This window comes from Galleria mellonella, unplaced genomic scaffold (genome assembly GCF_026898425.1).
Source record: "Galleria mellonella isolate WM207_F2 unplaced genomic scaffold, CSIRO_AGI_GalMel_v1 utg352, whole genome shotgun sequence".
In the NCBI taxonomy this organism is placed as follows: domain Eukaryota; kingdom Metazoa; phylum Arthropoda; class Insecta; order Lepidoptera; family Pyralidae; genus Galleria; species Galleria mellonella.
Window position 1 is genome coordinate 3,615,691 of NW_026442084.1, and position 20,896 is coordinate 3,636,586.

The following is a 20,896-nucleotide window of genomic DNA, read 5'->3' on the forward strand; positions in this document are numbered from 1 at the left end:
TCAGCCTGTTTGCCACTCACAGCAGTACAGAAAACCCAAATCAAATTAAACCTTATGTCTATGTACTAAAATTCATTACAAGTAAAACTTTTTTTATAACATAATGGGTAGGTGCGAGTAGAACGTGTTGCGAGCGATACGGACGAACGGTCAGACATACGAAGATAAGAAAGTTATTTACGACATTTGCATTCATGTGGGGAGAGTGTACGAGTACATGCATTGTGTTGAACTAAACACCCTTGTCAATGATGCGTATGTTATGGGAGATTTAAGGTCAATATCTGAATTGAATATTAACATTGTTTATCGCGACCTTATTCGTGTGAACCTTTCATCTTCCGTTCTTATGGGAACTATGGGGAATTCTTTCTAAATAGCGACCTAAGTCAGTGAAGGGTTATCTTTATTTAGAATTCCAAAATGGAGAGTTCACAATTCACTTGAAAATTTAATTTAATTTACGCAATATCTTCGCCATTTTTAATCGGTAACCATATTAATTTTGTTCTTTTTTGGAACAAATACTTAAACTATCTCAAATACTAATTCAGCCAGACATTAGTATAGTAGTTACTCCTAACCAGTAACCACTGCTTAATGGACGGCTTAAGCAATATACCTACGCAGTTGTTCGTGATTACGAAGAGTTCTCGACCCGTGTAAGATTACCCGACACATAACTTCACCTTTAATGCACTTCGGTGCTAGTGAAAGCACCGTTACATACCAAACCGCAAACGTAATAAATTAACACGGCGAACTGCTAAATCAGCCATAGTGCGATTAGCTATTTGTGGTCCAAACATGAGAAGCGCACGCGCAGCAGTTTCCGCTGTGACGGCATTACGAAGAACACAGCTTAGTTAATGTAAGCAGTAGTTCGTATTACAAATACACGATTTAACTAGACCATTATACCTACTAACTTATAAGTTTACTCTAGACTTCGCCTTCATCAATAGGATAAGTGATAACCTATATTTTTGTCTATTTTAAATAGTATTTTTTTTATACAACTTAGAATGGCAAATAAGCTGACGGCCCACCTGATGGAAAGTGGTAACCGTCGCCTATAGACATAAGCAGTACCATGGACATAACAGAGTATACTGTTTCGCCCATGATACCCTCCATGCGTTGCCATTCCTGAGGACTCAGGTACACGTATACCAAATTACATCCCAATTAGTTGAGCCGTTAAGGCGTCAAGAAGTAACAAAGAAACTCAGTTTCACATCAAAATTTATAATTACTCGTAATAAAGATTTCGCTAAAGAATTATATAACAATAAATTTGATATCCTGGATTCATAAATAAATGAGGGGATAAAAGCTATTTTTCTAACATATTGTACTTATAAGAGTAGCATCAAATTTGTTTCAGCAGAGCAATGGCTATTGGCCATGAGCAATGGCTATGTATATAGGCTAGTATCGGCGAGATTCTATGGTTTCACAGCTATGTTAATAAAACTAATTGTTACATAGTCATAAACAACTAAACAACTACAATAAACATCATTAGAATTTTGTTCTGCCTTTTGTCAAGTCCTGTAACTTGACACAATCGAACTAGAATAAAAATTGACATCACACTGCATTGACGTCAAATGGACGTCACTATTAGACATATTTTTCAACTTAAGATATTATATTTCATTGGATGAAATTAACATACAAGTAATTTAAAATTCACAGATAGGGCGTGAATAATGACACATACATAGATAAGTTACTAATAAGGTAGGTACTTCTTTTAAGAAATATAAAAACTGGAAAATCATATTCTTCCTATTAAATCTTTGATTTTTTTATACCAAAATCATTAAATTATTACATCATTCCTTGGTAAAAGCAAAAACTCAAGCCACTCAAACAGTCAATAATTTTCAAGCTGTTTATATTATAGGGTATAAAAATAAAACAAGTAATCTAAACAATGTATTACTTCAAGCATGCGGTTGGTCTACCGTTTATAATTATTTGACTGTGACTCGAAACCACATGGCCCGTATTTGGAGAAATGTTATCGATTGCATTTCCTTTGATGGTAAGTATACTTATTTCATTTTACTTGCTTAGATAGTTTGCCAATGCAAATTTATATTATGTTTATGATAGTTGACATTATTATATGTATTGCATTATCAATATCTCCGATTACATTAACGACTCCTCAAACTGCATAATCTGCGGTTTTAGTTTCAACGTCAGTTGAATTGCGATTAAATTGAAAAGACGTAACTACCTGATTGGGGAATGTTAGTAATACGGAATACCAGTCCCATTGCTAGCAATATATCCTGTCAGATCGACCTCCCTGTGGTCCCTCCCCCCCCCCTCCACCCTGGAAACCATCGTGCTGAATTACATATGTAATTAACACGATGGGCTAACTGCTTTTTCATCCTCATCTATCATTCCTCACTGGTGCCCTATCAGCGTATACGTAACAGGGTTTTATCCTATTTTAAACACTAATTTTCTTATTTATTTTCTTAAGTATAATGAAAAAAAAAACTCTATTTTAAATACATTATCGGGACTTAACCGACGTTTTCAAAATTAACTATTGCTCACACCCTATCTATGAGTTTCAAATTACTTGCACATATTAATTTCATCTAATGAAAATTGGTATCTTACGCCGTAAAAACGTAACAAACAGCAGGGTGACTTTTGACGCAAATGAATTGAGATTGAATCAAGGTCACATGAAATAGACTAATGTTATATTAATCAAAATATAGCAAATAATTAGTAGTACAAGTGGATCCAATTACAAAATTAGGAAATAAAGATTCTCCAGATTGTCTTAAATTAAACATGCTTAACTTTTGTGTTGGCACATTACCTGCTAACTCATAAGGTACGTAAAGCTCTCATCGGTTCCACCTCTAGTGACTCACCGACTGTTGACCTGGCCAAAGCGAACAAAACAGCGGTATGCGGCTTTGTGTGTGGGATGCAGTAAGAACAGACCGTTCTTTGTGTGAGTGTACTAAGTTAACCTTCTTTAGATTTATGCGTGCCTGGTAACTTAATGCAGATGATGACTGACTGAGATAGAGTAATATAATTAAACGGCTTTTTTATTTAATTAATTGGGTGTATAAGGAAGCTGGGACATTATAATTAAGCCCTTTTTGTGAAAGGTAGTAATCGTATATTGATTGATAAAATCTTTTTAATATTCTCTCATTTGTAAAAACTATTTCAAGTATGTACAATAAAGTACTAAAACACCACGTAGTAATTATTATTCAGATTTTGGATATCCTTACGAACGAAGCGTTTCGCCTCGGCTTTCATAATGAGGGAAGTTAAGGAATGATGAAATTACTTGTTGCGTCCACATAAAAATCCTAGACAAGGACAGATATTTTTTATGCAACTTAGGTTTCAGCATAATTTCAAAATCTATTTATCTACAAGTAAATAGGATTATTATAAAGATATTACTGGCATATACGACGTTTTTAAATTCTTTTTTTTTAAAGTTGTCCAATAAGTCGCCCATTAGTCTATGCAAAAGCCCCTAACACAACTATCGATTGTGTCAACCCTTCTAAAATAAAATTCATCGAATTGAACCCCGGACAAGCAATTACGCTGGCTTTACTGGTGCATGTATCTATTAAGCTATGACAGGTATGTATGTATATTACAAACGCTTTTGTACTTTGTCGCATTAAGTGTTTCTTATTTAATAACCTATTTCTTCGTAAAAACGTCAAACCTCTCATAAACCTATTTTAGGTATTGAACTATTTTGTTTTTTTCTTTTACACTAAATTCTAATTTGAAAGAATCTGACGCAACATGTTATAGTTAAAATAGGCTAGTAGGTTTTTATTTTTATGAATTTAAGGGTTAATGTTTAAAAACCTTGGTTAATTGTCTAGTAACAATATTATGACAAAATGCTAAATAGTTTGTATAATTATGACTATACATTTAAGTGGGAAAGAAATGATTCACATTGTATGCAAATTAAACTTGTATTCATTACATGTTAATTTAATCAACTATTTATATATTGTATGTAAAAAGGACATAAAATATTTACATTATACTATATTGTCGTTATTTTATATATTGTCGTAAAGGCGACTAAGGGAGGGCGAGAGATGGGCAGCAGCGTCCCTCTTAAAAAAGCTTCAAAGCCAAACTGCGATTGCCAATCTGCCTGCCAAACGTGGCAACTACTGGCCTACAAGAGAAAGGCTTATGTTCAGCAGTAGACAGTTAAAGGCTGATATGATGAAGATGAATCAAAATGTATCAATAAAAATATTAATTTATATTACTAAATACAAAAGCGCGTTCCTGTTTTTTACGCCAAAAAATTTATCAATTGACAAGTTAACAATTCTTGTAACTTTAAAATATGTATTATAAAAAAAAACGCTTTCAACTTGCTTACTTCTAAAGCATGCGACAAATTATGATACAATTTTCAATGTCATAATAAATATTTCTCTACTGAAGATTTGTAGTTTAATTTGTACCCGTGCTAAGTCGGTTCGTTTCACTAGTACATAACAATCTCATCAAAAATATGAAAGGTAAAAAAATGCCAAGTCTCGAAATGCAGTTCTTCAACAACAAAAAGTTGTGAGATCTCATATACAACCAAGTCAGTTTCATTTATAGTGATTACATTATAATATTAGACTACTTTATTTCTATAATAATTATAATGGCCAAGTCATTATAATTATTATAAATTAGCAATTGTACGGCAACATACACCATTAATAAAATACTTTATTCTGCACTGTTTAGATTTACTTAGGTATGAAAATAGTAGATTTTGTATTACATTATTCTTTTATAATTATGGTGCCGTGCAATTGTAGTCATTATGTCATTTCTAGTATTGATATGATCATTATATTGTAATGACTATGAAATTTAATTATTGTTATGAAAAAGCGGTTTCTCCTAACACAAGCAATCTTTGCTTAACAGGAGATACCAAACCCTGTAATGTAACTAACTACCTTTGTATAAAGAAATTAATTAATTTATTTATTACAAATGCAATTGGTTTTACATGAGATCTCACAACTTTTTGTAGGGAAAAACTGCGTTGCCAGACTTGGCATTGTTGAGACGTATGTTTGTACATAATTTAGAAATATGGATAAAATAGAATATATATTTCTGAATATATAATATATTATATATGTATATGAAGATAAAATATTCATTATGTAGTCGAATCATTACAACCTTATCTTACAACCATGGATAATGATTTACTACGTAATATAACTACATAACAGTACATGAAGTCATTACTAAAGTATTTGTAATTTCATGGTATCAAATTGACAAAGGGCATTAGTCTCGCCATACCTAACAATTGTTCGTCAATTTATCTATAAACATGTTCATTATAGAATGATGTTGATGATTAGTGATGATACAGTTTTGTCATAATACTAAAATAGAGATTTTTAACGCAAAGGGGTTAAAGTTTCACGAATCATTTGATTCTAAATTTAGGATGTAATGTCCAACAACTTATATTAATTCACGTCGATAGAGTACTACACATATTACAGCCTTAGATTATGGACAAACTAACAATATAATATTTGACTTTAACTAAATGCTAAGACTTAGTTTGATATTATATCAAAACTTAAGTAAATAAAATTAAAAACATCGGGGTCCATAGTCTCTTGTATCCTAGAGAATATCTAACATTCCCTATTATTATGCGTTTTTCTATTTAGTCTTTCTTAATGTTGCTTATCAAGACACCAGAGATACGATACGAGTAATTGGTATGATGTTACCGACTTATATATTAAATTTTTAAATATGTAGAAATGACCATTCGTGCGCAATTAACAGTAATTATTGAACAAAGAAACCAAGTAATGCGAGTCATAACTATGTTTCTTTATTGAATGTTGCTTTGTCTACAGAACCATTCAATTATGCGGAATGAATAAATAAATAATTTTAAATAATATGCACTTATTCTATTTGAAGAATTGTCAAAGCAAAAGAGATATCACTGTTACTACTCTATCAAGATCAAAAATAAATAATAAAAAAAATATAAAACTGTTTTTGTATTATTATAATAATTTTCTTTATTGTAACATTTTTTTTTTTTGAAAAATATCTCGACAGTTTTATGCTTTATACATGTCAAGAACAAAAGATAACAAATTGAGGAAATCTATTTTACATACAAAACTATTTTATTCAAACAAGTGACAGAGATAGCGGATAATATCTATTTTATTGTATATCAATATAAATTATAATCTCCCTGATAATATAGTGATCAGTTAGACCGTGTACTGTCTGATGGAGGTATCAAGAGTTTCCGGAATCGGCGAGGATGTATGTGATGTGGATAAAGCAAAAAACGTATGTAAGAAAGACTGTTTTGAGATTTTACGCCGCAAGAGACTTGGCATATTTTTTATAATACTTAGAATGACAAACAAACGACGGTCCACGTGATAAAAAGTGATAACAGTCCTCATGCATTGCCATTCCAGAATACTACGGTATTGTAGACGTATCTGTGGTCTTCATTTAAAAAAAAAAAATAAGGGAGCGAATAGCAGACACAGTGTAATCACTTACAAAAACGAGAGAAAATTATTCAGAGTATAAAGTACTTAAGTACGAAACTGAGTATGAATACATCGTATTAGCTAATGTGAACAAACATAGTGCTCTAGTTGCACGAGGACACACACTAATAATATGCCAGTTCATAGCGGGTCAATTTAGATCGATACTATATTAATTTAGTATGTACGTTTGCAGCCGTGTCTACTGTCAGTTTTGCCCCATTAGTTAGTTTTGATTTATTAGATTTTTTAATTTCTTTTTGGGGGCTTTATAAATTTGATTGAATTTGATAGGTTGTTATTTGTTGCAATATATTTAGTAAAAAAAAAAAATCTTGAATATTTATAACTTGGATATCTCCTACAGTTAAAGACTAGTGTCGTAAAGACGTTATGAATGCGACATTCGTGTCAAATTTTTGATGACGTCATATTTCCTGTTGCTGCTCCTATATGTCGTTGTTTAACTGTTATTATCACGTGACCTAACAGGTAGTTTAATCAACCATATATCAAGCACTAGGTTAAATCATTCGGATACTGAATTAAGTAATACAGGTATATTTAATTTAAGAAAAGCATACAGTACTGTGAATGAAATAAACAAATCGAAAAGCTTTCCGCTGGCAAGTTCTAAATAAACTAAGATGTGTAACTTACCCAGCGTGGTAGGTAGCTGGTAGGTACTACGATACGTTAGTAGGCAAGCAGGTGTTCTTAATGTATACTTAATGAAGTTTTAAAGTGGAATGTTTGGTATAAAAACAAAATAATTTTTCAAGTGTAGCGTATTTTAAAAACTAGTAAAATAATAGTACCTATTAAAATTGCAAGAGTTAACATTAACGAAGTATGGCAATTTCACAATTATCTGATAATTTTCAAAAACAATTGAACAATTTACAATATTTCTGAATTTTTTTTTTTTTCTAATTCTCTAATACCGAACTATAACATTAATCATGCAATATTATTCTGTAGTTGAAAATTTTAATTTATATAGCAACAAAGTATTTGAAAAATTCCGAAACGGAATATGAAGTAGCTTCACTTACTTCGTACTTTTTAGTGGTTATTTGTAACGTGTTTAATGATTAACATTTCAGATCGCTATCAATCATGCTTAAACGGCTGAACGGATATGAGTGAAATTTGGTGCACGTATAGGTTATATACTAACCTAACACATAGAAAACTTTATACATTCACGTGACGAGAAAATGCACGGAAAACAGAAGTTTATAATGAGTAACCAAATATGTCACGCAATGAGATTGCCTGTTAATATAATATGGTTTAAATATACACTGTATGTTCAAAGTTAACCAACATATTTACAGTCACAACTTCTGTTATCATTCATTTCCAGTTATAGAACATTTACGCACAAGTGTATTATGTCAATAACTAGAATTAAAGAGGATTCATTAATGCATTGAATTTCTAACGTCCCTCTATACCCAGTTTGCGTAAAGTCCCTTGGCATTACGCAAACTGGGTTTGTACGGTACATTATTGGAATTAATGCTGACTCAATATAATAAATAACAAAGAAAACAATGTGGTTTAAATAGAAAATAATTGTTCATGCGTAACAATAAACCGCTATTACTTATGCTGCGATTGTCAATTTTGACTAAATGTATTTACAACCAAACACTAAGTCATTTTAAAATAATCATCTAAATCGGGCCGTTTTTGGAACATAATTTACATGTTCTTTCCGCTTGATTGGGGCATGGTAGTTAATTGACCGGGACAAATTCTTTCTCTATGCCCAATAAGAAGTAACAAACTCAATTTCACATTTATAATATTAGTAAGCATGCACATATATACAACACAACAAATAACGAGACAAGAAAACGAATGCCGTGACAAGAATATGAGGTAACGTTATGCCGCATTTATTACTACTGATCCGGTGCGGTCATTGCCATTCCAACCATACCTACCAGCGGCGACCATTAGAGGTAGAACTGTACAGGTTAATTTGTTATACCATAACATCTTTATAATTGAGGTGGACGTCGGTGTCTAACTAAATTGGTCATATTTCTTGATGAAAGTTTGGGTTCTATATACAAATAATAAAATTTTACAATCTTCGACAAGACATTATGTCTTTATTGACAACAACTTTGTCAGGTCGACCTCCACACCGGTAAAAGGTCGGCAGTACACTTGTAATGCCTCTGGTGTTGCAGCTGATCATGGGCGGCGGTAGTCATTTACCATCAGGTGAGCCGGATTCTTGTTTGTCTTTTTGTAATTCCTGGCGAGTCATCTGAACAACTGACTCATCTTACTTATACCATTTTTATATCCATAAAAAATTTACGGCTGATTTGTTAGAAGGAACCTGGATTAAGAATAATACACAGTTACAGATAATGTGCATGTTTTTGGTAATATAAAAAAAGTTTCCTAAGAAAACTACAATGTTCTTTTGAGACCCTATTAATTAGTTTCCCAAGAGACTACAGCATTGGGTTCTTTAAAAGGGGGTTAAAGAAGTTTCTTTAGGGTCGGCAACGCGCACATAATACCCTGGTATTGCAGGCGTTTATAGGCTACAGTAACCGCTTACCATCAGGTGGGCCGTATACTTGTTTGCCACTTCAGTGGTATAAAAAATATTTGTTCTATATTAATTAATTTTCATATTAATTCGAAGAAATGGATTTCATTAATTAACATACTGTGTATACTATATGAAGTAATAAATTAACTTCTTTATTAGAAAAATGTTGTATATCCACATTATAGACTGAACATGTGTTCCAATTATTTACTGTACCGCATTTGATACAATAAATGAAAGAAAACATTTGATGAATCAAAATGAAAGCCAACAACAAAAAGAGTTACAATAATTATCAATAGAAAACAAACTTTACATTTATGATTGCCAATGTAAGATACATAATTACTATATTTAATTACTAGCGGCCCGTCCCGGCGTCGCACGGGTGGACATTTTTAACATTTCCCTTCACGGCTCTGCTGCTATCGATCGTAGCGTGATGAAAAGTATACTATAACCTGCCCAGGAGTATGAAGAATAATTGTACCAGTTTCATTAAAATCCGTCGAGTAGTTTTTGTTTCTATAACGAACATACAGACAGACAGACAGACAAAAAATTTACTGATTGCATTGTTGGCATCAGTATATATATATATATATATTATTTTGGAAATATATTTCATGTACAGAATTGACCTCTCTACAGATTTATTAAAAGTATACATTAGTTAGTAGATATTAAGATATAAGCGTGTTGACTTTATTTAGGTGTAAGTTTATGTATATAATTGCCTTAAATAAATAAATAAATTCTCATTTGCCTCAACCAACAGGATACCGGAGAATCCAGACATTTATTTATTTAAAGGAACATCAACAGCATATTGCATTATAACACATATAACAAACATTAAATATAAGTATAGATTAAATTAAGTATAAGTATAGATTAAAATCCTATATTGCAGAAGCTCCAAACTATTATAATTACGAGCAAACTTAATTATTCACTAGCGATTTGAGCCCGGCTTCGCACGGGTAGATAGAATGTTCAAAAATAATATATGTTATTCGTTGATAATGTAGCTTTCTATATTTAAAAGAGATTTTAAAATCGGTTGAGTAGTTTTTAGATTTATTCATTACAAAGGAACATTTTATTTATTTAAACAATCAAATGTTTCCTCTTAATAATATTCATATAGATAATGTATAGATTGATCCTGTGACATCCGGCCAATGTTATAGATAGGAGTTACAGCTTGACCTGCAATGACGTAAAAGAGTTGCCATTAATTACACCAAAACCGGTCCCTCGTAACGGTAAATGACAAATATCGCCACTAATACAACGCATGTGAATGCGGTTCTCGTTTTATCAGACGGGTTCGCCAATATTCGAAACGAGGACTACATTGCACGGCCAATGTTTTAAAAATAAAATTGTTCATTGGAATAGCATTTATATACAAAATTACACAAGATTGACTTTTCTATACAAAAGTTGTTTACATTTAAAACTGTTCCAAATTAAGAAAAAAAAAAAACAAATGCCATAAGATAAGTGGAAATAAATAAATAGACAAAACAAGATTGAGGGAGCGGGGGATTGTTAGTAATGCAGATTATCAGTGCCATTGCTAGCAATATATCATAATATATCAGGTCGACCTCCCCGTGGTTCCCCTTGGAATCTACTGTGCTGAATTTCAGGTGTATTTATCATAGGATAGGTTCACTAATCTGCCTTTTTATTCTCATCTATCATTCCTTACTGGTGCCCCGCGAGCATATACCGTTAGCGTAGGCGGGGTCATCATCCATTAAAAAAAAACATTGACATTCCCATACGTTATTATCTACTCTTAAAACTGTTCTAAATTTTAATTAAAAAAATAAACAGTTGTCATAAGATAAGGTAAGTATGTCTGTCTGAACACTTACCGTAAATAATCAACCGGGTGACCAATATTTAATATGCTTTCAAAATTTACAGAAACATTTCAATACGTTTAACTATAAAAGTTATAGTTACAGATAGGTCTACAATCTATTTAAAAGCTGCCTATTTTCATTGCCATTTTTAGTTCTTAAACCTGTATTTAGGTTTTTTTTTTATGTCAATGTAAAATTATTACAATTTTCAATCTCACCTTTGTACAGTTATACTTTAGCCGCCTAACCGTTTTACACATCCATTTTAAAAAAAATCTACTATAACACCCTAGCACAGCTCACAGTTGTCAGTAAAAGAACTTTGCGCAAAGCACATAAAGTTGAATGTCATGAACAGTAAACATGCATAGCACAAGGTCGATGTATTGTATGTCTGAATGCATTCAAGTTGTAGATAGAATTAGTTATAAAAGAACGCGATAAAAGAACATTAAATGCTTTTTATCTCGAGAGACAAATCGTAATTATGTCTGAGGTTGGATTTAATAAGACGCAGTTATGAGGCTACAAAGGCCTTTGTATCACAAACTGATGCAAAAATCAAGCTTCTATGTTACTAATAAAATTATTAAAGATCACATACAACTAGATGGAGCATCGAATATTAAAAAAATACCAGAAAAACGGTAATCCAATCGTTAGCTACCGCGTTGTTTTTGTATTTATATGTGTATATATAATATATATAGATACAATCTCTTTGCAGAGTTGCATAGTTGTGTTTCGGTTTAAAGGGTGGGATATGGCGTAAATTTACAGGGTACAGAGGAATAACATCTGAGTCCTCAGGAATGGCAACGCATAAGGGGTATCATGGGCGAAACAGTATACTCTGTTATGTCCATGGTACTGCTCATGTTTATAGGCGACGGTTATCACTTTCCATCAGGTGGGCTGTCAGCTTGTTTGCCATTCTAAGTTGTATTAAAAAAAACAACACTACGACCTCTTCCAATTACGACTATGACTCTATGACGCAGTAATACACCCACAAACACAGTAATATGTTTTGAATTGAAAATCTCTTTTCTTTTGGATTATAAATAAGAATACTTAATTATAATAAATACAAGTACTTACACAACAAGGAAAAAAAAACTTCGGCACGTAGTTGTCCAGTATTAAAATTGCTCTTAAACTCTTGTGTTTAAAGTTATATACGTACTTATTTATATTACTGGCAAACAGTACAAACGCGCTGTGATTACAGTTTAAAATTATAGCCTCAGTTTTATTTTGCAGCGAAGAAATTTCATTCCATAGCGGGCATTTTGTTAAGACCCTGACGTCAAAAATCGTGTTTACGCATTTAAGATCCCCAAGGCTGTGACTCAGAGCGGAAGACCACGCCCGCGTACCATGAAGGTCAGACGTCCATGTGACCGCATTCTCCAGTCAAAAGCATACCAGTTCACCGTGGAAAATACTTGATAAATCACACCGATTTGGGGCTGATAACTTAATTTTACTTAAATGATTTTTTTATTGTTCAAGGGTTCCGCGACTAATCACCATCTCACTTGATCAAAAGTGATTATGTGGTCTAAGATGGAGCTCGCGAACCTTTGCATAGTCTTACTTACTTACTTTTACCTTAAATCGGTCTAGATTGTATGCGCTTGGAGAAACATGCATAGAAAGTTCAACACAGCCGTATGTATGATGAAAGAATCATATCATTCGACTTATTATTTTCTATTTGATGCTGTCCAAAGTCTTAGTACCTCATTAATATTTCATCACAATTATTTAATTCAATTTCTTCTTTTCATTTAAGAATTTCATCTTGTCGGTGCAACTAATTCATGCATTTCCTTCCCGCCAGCTTTATCCCATGCCATATCTTTGACCTCTCTTTACGACATGACACCTAGTATTTCCTTTGTCCGTCCCATATCATCATCATATAGTCCTTTATCGTCGTGTGATATAAACATTATTAGATCAATAATATAGTATACAAAGATAATTTAATATCACTGGTTAATATCCATATAATGCAGTCGAGCTTGTGCTCCTATTGACGGAAATTGTTAAGCGTTCCTTGCGAGACATGATTACTGCCACTGACTTCAAAGGTTAGGCATTACGTCACGCATGGTTACTTCACGGTACAAATTGGTACGACCTACCATAAGCAAAATTTTAGCGACTAGGTAAAGCTAATAATATGTTCCACATAAAAAACCGACTTCAATTATGGCATAACCAATTATTTTGATTTAAGAACTAAATTATTGAACCGATTTCAATAAAATTTCTATGGGACCAATCTGTAAGAATATATTTTTAGATGAAAAATGATTTTCCAAATCGGTTTACAACTGACGGAGTTATGAGGTAACGAACATTAAAAAAAAAATACATCAGAATTGAGAATCTCGTTCTTTTTCAAGTTGGTAGAAAATGATAATAGTGGTATAATTATGATAATAAAAAATAATTATAAAGACTTTTGTATTTGATTGGTAAGAATATTCGACCGTAAGGAGAATGTATTTATGGAACCAATTCGCATTCTGGATATAAAAAAAAAACGCAATTGTATATATTTGAGTGTCAATTTTTGTCAATAAATTAGATATAATAGAACCTAATTGACATCTATTTTCAAATCGGAGTATCTTCATAAAATTGATGAAGATTTACAAAAACAAAACTATATGCCACTACCTTTTACACGCAGTTTCGTCCGCGTGATCGGGATAAAAAGTAGCCTATATCCTTCTCCATCCCTTAATATCCGGGAACAAGCTGCACTCCTACGGGGGGCTAAAAAAATCATAGTGATTGGTTAAGTAGTTAAGGTGCTAAGAGGTAACAAACAAAGTTATTTTCACATTTATAATATTAATAAGAATTTTCGAAAGGGTTTTAGTGCGGCAATTGATATGCTAAACAGCTTTTGTAACATCAAGGAGGGATAAAATAAGGAAATAAATTGAAATATTTCCTTCGTCCGTCTGTACCTATGGAAAATATACACCTTTAATAACGTACTTTATGCGTAGAAGTAATTATTAGCCGCTGTCACGACTCGTATGCGCTTCCATAATCAGACTATAATGGAATGTATTGCTACCTCGTCTCAGCCTTGTGGCCATCTGCATTGTAAAATACTTGATATAGGTAGTATCTATTTGCATAGTTAAAGATGGCGTTCTTTAATCTTATAAGTCTATAGATACTAGTGTTTGTCGCAAAAGTGAAAACGGCTTTTGTCTCAGATTTCATTTCATTTTTTTTTTTTATACAATTAGAATGGCAAACAAGCTGACGGCCCACCTGATGGAAAGTGGTAACCGTCGCTTATAGACATGAGCAGTACCAAGGACATAACAGTGTATACTGTTTCGCCCATGATACCCCCCATGCGTTGCCATTCCTGAGGACTCTGGTGTTATTCCTCTGTACCCTTTAAATTCATGCAATATCAAACTTCAAACCGAAACACAGCCATTCAAACAACTGCTTTACGGTTGAAACACGAATGAGACAGAGGTATCCAAGCAATCGACTTTTGTACAAAGTTTCCCTCTGGTAAAGTCTTTAGAAAAATTTATTCAAAGTTGCGGGTAATAGCTAAATTTAATATCCTTAAGTAACAGTTAAGTACCTATAAAGCTCGAAGTACGTTCCTTTAAACATCAAACACAGTCATGTAAACAGGGGCAGCGCTGACAGAATTATACGAGCCGAGCGTGTACCCAAATTGTTTATTGAAACTGGCTGCATTTTGTCACGTTCTAAACGTATCGTGAGCCAACCTTGGTGATTTCTCGCCAAATGCATTGGAAATTGGAAGTAGGGATTCTTCGAACCGTTGCATAAGCAGCAATGCAATTACAACACTTATTCACGTTTACGGATAAACTGTAAATCTTTAAATGTGCTGACAATTGATAAGTATATTTTGCCTATCCCTAAAGAGATATGAAGATACTTAAGTATATTATCTTAACAATTTGAATTGGATTTCATGAACACGAGTCTTCTAGAGGTTAACCATGATTTAGGGGGGGGGAAAGGGATTGTTAACAATGGAGTTTGACAGCCCCATTGCTAGTAATATGCCCTATTAGGTCGACCTCCACGTGGGTCCCCCTGGAAACCATCGTGAACAATTCTTGTTGAATTCGTCACGATGGGCTAACTGACCTGCTTCATCCTCATCTATCATTCTTCACTGGTGTCCCGCCGGTGTATATCGATAGCGCGGATGGGGATACCATTCCATTATCACCCATTAAAAAAAAAACATGATTTAAGAGTTAAATATAACAATATATTATTTTAGTAGGATCGAATTTAGGACCTACAGTTTACTACGTTTGCCCTAATCTTATAAGATAGATCTTGTGAATTGAGTAAGTTATTTAATATCTTCTTCGTTAGCATGGTATAGCCTACCATTGGGCATGTGCCTCTCCAATTCCTATCCAAGTGACATAGTCTGAGTTTTATTATTTTAATACCTTATTATGTAAGTTATATCTACTTATACTTAATACATGTAATGGCAAATATGTCAAGGCAGAAGCGAAGAGAATCTGGACGCGATGCGAATACTAAATAATGTTAGAAAATACCCATTGGGCAACGTGGCCAGTATGTGATCGTAATATTGATAAATCCGTGACTACAAATCAACTGTACAGTTGTTACCAAATTTTATTCTTAGAAAACTTTGTGAACGTTTCGTTTCTGACTCACAATGATTAAAACTATAATGACACTTTAAAGGAAATTAAAACACAAGGTAAATACCAATATTCTGACTATTTCCGAGTTCGGAAAGTTTGTGGTATCACTAACGAATCGTGTACGTCTAGTCTATGATACAAATTTACCCATCTATATCTATACTTATAATAAATCTGTAGAGAGGTCAATTCTGTACATGAAATATATTTCCAAAATAACTATCAGGGGGAGATTAGTGATCCATACTGAGGAGGAGGCTGTATTCAACCGTGGACAGTTAATAATACCTAATGCAACAACAACATAATGTAAATTATCTATACGAATATAGTCATCAAAATAAGTGTTACTAACTGGTTTTTTTTTAATGGATGATAATGGGATGGTAACCCCACCCGCGCTATCGGTATACACCGGCGGGGCACCAGTGAAGGATGATAGGTGAGGATGAAGTAGGTCAGTTAGCCCATCGTGACGAATTCAACAAGAATTGTTCACGATGGTTTCCAGGGGGAACCACGTGGAGGTCGACCTAATAAGGCATGTTGCTAGCAATGGGGCTGTCAAACTCCATTACTAACAATCCCTTTCCCCTCGTTACTAACTGGTTAAGTAAATGAACATGGAGATAATTCCTATGACCTCTACTATTACTTAAATTGAAAACAAATAAACTACTGTCTAATTATATAACGAGCGATTCATATGTAAACAATATCTAATTTAGATTAGATAAATTATGACGTACTAGTTACATAGTTACATATTTGTGGCGAAATAATAGATAATCCTTTATGTTATTTATAATAATTGCTAATAATTAATGCTCCTTTCCACTCAGGGTTTGCTGGAAGAGAACTCTTACAGAGTTAAGATCGCCTGTTGTACATCTTTATTGTATATATATATTATACGTTTTAATTTTTTCTGTGTACAATAAAGAATATATAAATAAAATAAAAAATAAATAAATAATTGTAATTGTTAGTCGGTATATATATTAAACAAAGAATGTCAGGAGAAAAATAAATGATTATCTGTGGTCTATGCCTATCGAAAGGGGGAAAAACGTAAATAAATAAATCGACCACAAATACCTAATCATTCACCACAACGTCATAGTAAACACATCTCTATCTATACCATTAGGGATTACAGTTGTGATCATATATTTTTTTGTAATAAAAAGCCATTTAATATCAGTAATCATGATACCACGAGATTCCAAATGTAGCTTAATAGGTAGTTATTTATCATATCATAGACTTATTCCTAGCTGGAAAACAGTTTCCAGCTATGAAAGTCACTGACAACAGAATTTTTGACTGACCAAAAGAAGTAAAGTTTTCAGGGTTCCTGATAAATGCCTGAATAGGTTTAGACGTATCATTAGAATAATTTCATCATAGGCAATTGTATTTATCGCTGATGACGTATGCAAGGGCTGTTGTTCCGAAATGGGGGAAAATTTATAATGATTACTCATTTTAAAAATTTATTAACAGGATTCTGTTTTGACGTCTGTTTATGGAAAGTTAGCATGTTAGAAAATGACTCATGCATGTAGCATTAAATGATGACGCGATGACCTAATAACCCATAAAGTAGATAAGTAAGTGCAATTAATTTTTATTGTATTGAAAACATGATTATAATTAATAATGTTTTTAAATTTCAAATTCAAATACAATAAAATATTTATTTACTTATTTATTAATAAGTAAATAAATATGTATGTATGTAAATGGCATCATTAAACATTTCATTAATGCAACTTGGAATGACAAACAAGTTGTTAATTCACAATCGAAAAGTGGTAACTGTCACCTGAAGATAAAAACAGCATTATGGTGAACGGCAACATACTTTTGTAAATAAATTTTTTTTACTGATGTAAGAAAGACTCTGTTTTCCGCACTTAGCCTCCCATTTGGGCCGTTGTGCGTCTTTTTTATTTACTGATATTTAAATGTAAAAAAGTTTTATAAATATTTTCTACTAAGTTATAGGGATGGATAATATCTGATATCTATATATTGAGTTCTTCTGGATATTGATGATGAAGCATTTTGATATCCCCTATACCAGTAGGATATCTATATTCATTATGAATGAGTGTTTCTTTTCTATATGATATATTGGTTGACCAATATTTAATATGTCTGTTATTGGACTAATATATGTATAGATATTGTACTTACAATATCTATACATATTATTTATTTTATTTATTTATTAAACATTTTATTGCACCAACATATCATGATTTGTTAAACAATTTTCAATACGTATAGTGTAGTACAAAAGGCAGTCTTATACATATATTAGTACACCTTTACTAAATTACACTAAAATTACTAGATTTGAATAAAATTTGGTACACAGACCATTATTGTTCTACATGAACATACAGGCTAGTTTTTATTCTATTTTAATTTTATTGTAGGTAGAATCTTGGCTTACGCCTCAAACAAATTTGCCATATCATTTTTAAGCATTTTCTGAAAGTCTCTCAATTAGAGCAAATTTTTTTTATGCTATCACATAGCCAATTTTGAAGAGATTTAATTATACATTATTTTAATAAATTGGTGTTCTAAATTAAAATATTTAAAATTCAATGTGTTTGTGAATTAAATCAAGGTTTATAAGTGTGTGTATATCACATTTTAATTATTATGTTAGTGAAACACCAGGCTGTGGCACTCTCACTTACAACAAAACTGTAAATATATGCGAGGCCTTTACAGAAACAAAGAATAATATGAGTATTGTCAAGTTTTCATTCCAAGCTATGATGTCAGCCACATATCACCTAAGTAAATATGCAGCAAGTGATGTCAACAATACAGTGAACTGAACCGCAATAGAGACGGTGCCATGAATGTTTAATACAATTTTTTTTCCATCCGAGTATATCTTCGTGACAGACCTTTACGGTCTTGACTGAAAAAAACTAATGTCAATTGTTTAGGTATCAAAGATTTGTGTTTCACAACTCCCAATTTAAATAAATTATTATGTAAAATGGACTCATGTTATTAACTGCTTTTTACAGTAAAAATATTAATAAAAAAAATCTATCTCCATGATAGTAAACCTTGAGATGTCTTAGTGGGGAAGTCAGAGGAACTTTGCCTACTGCTACTATTGTGGTGAATCAATATGCTCACAAACAGATGAGCATAAAGATTAGAAAAGCGGATTCCTAATGCCATCTAAATAAAAATTTATCCAAAAAGTAATTAGTAATGAGTCATTATTAAAATAGATTAACTTTTATAGTTCAATTAGTACTAATTATCATTTGTAAACTCAGTACAAAGTATCATTTGTAAATTAATTTAATATAAATTATTCTTTGTAAATTCAATGAAATATAAAATTATTATTTGTTAAACTAATCTTGTGAAGAAAGCTTTTGGATAAAAAAAATTGTCTGAAATGAAATACATTGTGTGGACTTGCCATGTCATGGTATTCCCCCCCCCCCCTCTTTATTTGTTCTTATAAAAACTATATTGTCCACAATTTTTATTAAATTAAATAAACATACTAGACTATTTAAGTTGTTTTAGTATAGTATATCTAAGAGTTACTATGGAAACTCTTTAATAAAAAAATATTTTAACCAACTAAGTTATAAAAATGTTGAGTTTTGTATGCTTAACATATACATATGTTAGAGTATACAAATAGGTTACTAATAGTAATAATATTATAGTAATCTATTAATATAAGTATTACTACGACTTACTACGCAATCTGCACTGCAGCATACTCCGTATACCCCCCCAAGTGCCCTCTGTGTGGTCCCCACGCGGTATTTGCGCAGATAATCGTTCTGTGTATTAGCTTTTTTTTTTATATTTTAAAATAAAAAAATTATTAAAAATGTCGACATTGATATACATCTTCTTAGTTAACAGATAATAGATAAATATCTGTAATAAATTACTAAGTACAATGATAATCTGTACTGATACCGGTAAACCGACTTTAAATGAATATAAAAACATAAATACCTGTGCAAATTGCTCCCTGATTTCAGTCCTCTCTTCATCGGTTAATTTAGAATTATCTGCCATCGTCAACACAGGTAAATAACACAAAAACAAGGATCACAACATCGACAATGGAAGAACTGATTTAGGTTCAAATTATGCAGGTTACAATTTCACTGTACACTTAAACACTAATAATAATTGTAGTAAATGTGTTCTAAAAGTAGAATATAATAAATCACAGCACAATTATTTTATGAGATATTAAAATTCAACTCCGCTATTTTTAATACGATAGAAGCAACGTTCACGCAAGTACAACAACTACCATCCGACGACTTGAATAAAAAAAAAATCGCCACCAATCACACTAGTGTTGCCTAATAATCGTTTAGAATCGATGGATATATTATAAATTGAATATGTAAATATTTCATCAATTATAATATAATCAACAAATCTTGAAGTGACAACTTTAAGCATGGACATCTTATAAGTAAGTGTGTGTCATTGTCATTAGAGAAAGAAAGAATATATTATCTTTATATAAAGGTGGGTGTCAGCACGACGCAACGTAATGCGCACACCATTACTATGGTGATTAATAAATAAAACAAGTTAAAATAAAAATATTACCCATTGATTTTTTAAAGTATTTTACATTTTTCAGAAAATTTATCTGAAGGTATGTTTTTCACTAACTGATTTCCATCAGCGCTTCTACTGAGTTAATAAAAGTGAAAACTTACGTAAAATATATATGAATTTAGAAAAAACAAAAAGTTGTACGGTGCAAAGTCTAAACTACATGCAGAATAAGTTACGGGTTTGTTTTTTTTCGTGATTAAAACTGTCTTCGTTATATTGAATATATGTATGTCTTGATGCTATTAATATTAGAAGTCGTACCATAACAGTGTGGAATGACCTTTCCTTAGTTGTTTCCTTTAACATCTTACTCTTATACTCGGTTCTTAATTTCAAATACCTATTCTCAAGAATGCTATTTTTTTCTCCACGTGGAGGGGAGGAGGCATTATGCTTAGCATCTACATATTTAAACTTTTTTTGAAAAATGTCATTAAAAATAAA

General features: G+C 32.0%; 1 protein-coding gene across 1 annotated transcript in view; it reads right to left on the minus strand.

Moving 5' to 3' along the window:
* LOC113519427 (plastin-2) overlaps positions 1 to 20,156 on the minus strand; it is a 64,287-nt gene extending 44,131 nt beyond the window's left edge. The window contains exon 1 of the mRNA XM_026904530.3: positions 19,826 to 20,156. Coding sequence (XP_026760331.1) covers positions 19,826 to 19,888 — 63 coding nt within the window. The 5' untranslated portion in view covers positions 19,889 to 20,156. The remainder of the gene's footprint in view (positions 1 to 19,825) is intronic.
* Between the last annotated feature and the right edge of the window lie 740 nt (positions 20,157 to 20,896).